Consider the following 2476-nt stretch of genomic DNA (forward strand, 5'->3'; position numbering starts at 1 on the left):
TTAAATTGATTTTGGGTGGGTGATAAGTAAATTAGTTGATTGGCATTTAGTATGGTGTGGGGGCATTGGTGAGTTGTTTTGTTGGTTGTTGAGAAGTTGAGTATGATGACAATGTTATTGAAGAATATGACATTGATATTGCAATCTATGCATTTGGGCTTGGGGTTTGAGGTTGAGGTTAAGTAGGTAGTTTATTAGTTTGGGATTGATAGAGTTGAGTAGTCAATTACATCTCTAGGGAGATTTTGTGGCTCCGAAAGGAGCCGATGTTGTTGAAAAGAGGCAACTGAGAGAAAGATTTATTTCTTCTCAGTCTTCTTGGGAGGAGCACAGCCTGGATGTTAGGCAGGACACCACCCTGGGCAATGGTCACACCAGAGAGGAGCTTGTTGAGTTCCTCGTCGTTACGGATGGCCAGCTGCAAGTGACGGGGGATGATACGGGTCTTCTTGTTGTCACGGGCGGCGTTACCTGCCAGCTCGAGAACCTCAGCAGCCAGGTATTCCATGACGGCAGCCAGGTACACAGGGGCACCTGCTCCGACACGTTCAGCGTAGTTTCCCTTACGCAGAAGGCGGTGAATCCTACCTACAGGAAACTGAAGGCCGGCCCTGCTCGAGCGGGACTTTGACTTGCCCTTGACCTTACCACCCTTTCCACGACCTGACATGATGCTTGCTTTATAGGTATCTCAAAAACCTTGCAAGCCAAAACCAGAGCTTACCTATTTATAGGCGCCCACCGTTGAAACTTACCGATAGCGTTAGATGGCAACGGTTCCCACGCCCGTTGAGCCACTAGCTGGGGCTCACTCACCTGAGGCTGGCGCCCGTGTCGGCCCATAAAAGGAAAAATCCTTATCGGTGTTTACTCAAGGTATAACCACCGTGATGCCACCCAAAACTTCCGGAAAGGCTGCCAAGAAGGCCGGTAAGGCCCAAAAGTCTATCACCAAGGGTGATAAGAAGAAGAAGCGCAGGAGGAAGGAGAGCTACAGCATCTACATCTACAAGGTGTTGAAGCAGGTCCACCCCGACACCGGTATCTCCTCCAAGGCCATGTCCATCATGAACTCGTTCGTGAACGACATCTTTGAGCGCATTGCAGCCGAGGCTTCCCGCCTTGCACACTACAACAAGCGTTCCACCATCACCAGCCGGGAGATCCAGACCGCCGTCAGGCTGTTGCTGCCCGGAGAACTGGCCAAGCACGCTGTGAGTGAGGGCACCAAGGCTGTCACCAAGTACACCTCCTCCAAGTAAATTAGAAGGTTGCACGGTTTACCTGCCTCCTCTACCAACATCGGCTCCTTTAGGAGCCACAAATTGTGATAAAGCAGATAGAAAGACATGGGCGTTGTTATCTTGTTGTTTTTGTTTACTTTGCACCGCGGCGCGTGGTTTGGGTCAGCTGTTTGTTTATTTAGGCGAGGGGCTTATCAAAACTCTTATCTAGGGCTTGTATCGTGTTACTTGCATTGCGCATTGCATAGAAAATGAATGACATTGATCTGGCATAAATGAGCTATATACCAGGCATGTGTAATATATTCCATATCCGTTACTTTTTTCTTTCCTTTTTTTCTGAAAGTCGTTGACAAATTGCTCTTACGAATTTGGCACAATTTAGCTGTGGGTGGCTTTAGTTGCGAAAAAACAAATCCATACATAGATGTACGTAGAAACAGAGGGAGAGTAACACAAACACCTGTGAAAAGAAAGAAAAGAGAGAGAGAAACCTAAACACAAACAGCTGTGCAATATTACCTGATACACACACATCTAGATCAGTCAGTCATAGGTATGCGTTCACTTTATTTCATCACACAGTCAGAATTAAAAGTTACACACTAAAATATCACTAATAACACTACAAGACCACACATATATCACAGCCATGGTTTGAAATGATGATTTTCACAGCTTGCAAATATAGATGTTTATACTTGTACATCATAATAGTAATTCGCAATATATATATATAGATAAATATATATATATATATAGATAAATATATATATATATATATATATATATATATATATATATATATATATATATATATATATATATATATATATATATATGGATGTATGTATATAAGGACATGTACATGCATTTACATAAATAATAGATGTGTGTATATAAACATATATACATATATATATAAATATATATACACATATATATATAAACATATATACACATATATATATAAACATATATACACATATATATATATATACACATGTATACATACACATATATATATACATATATATATACACACACATATATATACACACACACATATATATATATAAACATATATATATATATACACATATATATATATACACATATATATATATATACACATATATATATATATACACATATATATATATATACACACATATATATATATACACATATATATATATACACATATATATATATATACACATATATATATA

At 39.2% G+C, this 2476-nt stretch overlaps 1 protein-coding gene across 1 annotated transcript; it reads right to left on the reverse strand.

The window, feature by feature from the left end:
- Nucleotides 1-226: 226 nt before the first annotated feature.
- On the reverse strand, nt 227-882 carry LOC147466545 (histone H2A-like). Its single transcript, XM_086535360.1, has one exon. It carries the CDS (start codon nt 668-670, stop codon nt 227-229), a length of 444 nt encoding a protein of 147 aa, XP_086391486.1. The 5' UTR covers nt 671-882.
- Nucleotides 883-2476: the final 1594 nt, after the last annotated feature.

This window comes from Penaeus japonicus, unplaced genomic scaffold, assembly GCF_977035675.1.
Source record: "Penaeus japonicus unplaced genomic scaffold, GWHDUDI00000001_assembly GWHDUDI00000073, whole genome shotgun sequence".
NCBI classification, from domain to species: domain Eukaryota; kingdom Metazoa; phylum Arthropoda; class Malacostraca; order Decapoda; family Penaeidae; genus Penaeus; species Penaeus japonicus.